Genomic DNA, 1,413 nt, shown 5'->3' with positions numbered 1-1,413 from the left:
GGGAGGTACATTATAATGATTGTATTGAGCGACTCTTGAAGAAACGATGACAGCTTTAGTGTCTAATGTTGACCTGTTGTATTTCTTAGAATGGTTTCTCGGCGTATGATTATGTCGACACGTCCCCTATAGTTATGTTGGGAGGGTGTGGTGGGTACAGGGCTGCCAACCTTTGGTAAATCCTAGAAGTTAAGCCGTGACGAGCTGGTTCATGTGTTCATGTTCTCAGACTTGACACCATGGATCACGTGACCTGTGCCGTGAAGGGGACATGCAACTAAAAAAAAAAATTAAGAAAGTAGGATAGGATCATCTCTTTACAGAGACCTGAGTTTGAGCTTTGTGTTTCTTTTGGAAGGATTTCCCGTGGTATGAGTAGCTATGGTGGTGGTGGTAGTGATGATGATGATGGGGATGATGATGATGATGATAATGATAATGAGAATGATGATGGCAATAATAATTGCGTTGTCCATATCAGTTTCATATTCCTGTTTCAGTGTTGATGTGATAATGATGATGATGATGATGATGATGATGATGATGATGATGATGATGATGATGATGATGATGATGATAATGATGATGATGATGATGATGATGATGATGATGATGATGATATTATCGTAACTGTATCATTATTGTTTTTCTTTTCATTTTCACGTCAAGATCCACACAGGCCTCCAACATGCCATCATCTGGCCAGAACAACCCAACGGTCTTCCCCTGGACAGCCCAACAATGGCGGACAAGATGAAGGAGGCCGGTTACGCCACACACATGGTGGGAAAATGGCACCTGGGATTTTACAAGGACGAGTACTTGCCCTGGAACAGAGGATTTGACTCCTACTTTGGTAAAGGGTGATTCAATACTACGCAGCGCAACACAACAAAACTCAACACAACACAACACAGCACAGCACAGCACAGCACAGCACAGCACAGCACAGCACTGCACTGCACTGCACAGCACTGCACTGCACAGCAATGCAATGCAACGTAACGCGGCGCTGCAGCGCAACGCAATGCAAGGCAACACGACACGACACAACACAACACAACACAGCACAGCACAGCACAGCACAACACAGCACAGCACAGCACAGCACAGTACAGTACAGTACAGCACAGCACAGCACAACACAACACAACACAACACAGCACAGCACAGCACAGCACAGCACAGCACAGCACAACACAACACAACACAACACAACACAACACAACACAACACAACACAACACAGTACAGCACAGGACAGGACAGGACAGTACAACGCAATGCAAGACAACTCTACGTATTTACACCCATGCCACCCCACAACATATTATGTCATATCAAACCATACCATACCATACCATACCATACCATACCATACCATACCATACCATACCATACCATACCATATTGT

At 44.6% G+C, this 1,413-nt stretch overlaps 1 protein-coding gene across 1 annotated transcript in view; it reads left to right on the top strand.

Annotated features, from left to right (window-relative positions):
* LOC101847280 (arylsulfatase B) overlaps positions 1 to 1,413 on the top strand; it is a gene marked incomplete in the record, with an annotated part of 17,529 nt that overhangs the window by 8,981 nt on the left and 7,135 nt on the right. The window contains 1 exon segment of the mRNA XM_013086114.2: positions 670 to 856. Coding sequence (XP_012941568.1) covers positions 670 to 856 — 187 coding nt within the window.

The sequence above is a fragment of the Aplysia californica genome, unplaced genomic scaffold (genome assembly GCF_000002075.1).
Source record: "Aplysia californica isolate F4 #8 unplaced genomic scaffold, AplCal3.0 scaffold00436, whole genome shotgun sequence".
NCBI lineage: Eukaryota > Metazoa > Mollusca > Gastropoda > Aplysiida > Aplysiidae > Aplysia > Aplysia californica.
The sequence above is the reverse complement of the archived record's forward strand: the minus strand, read 5'-3'. Positions and strand labels throughout refer to the sequence as shown.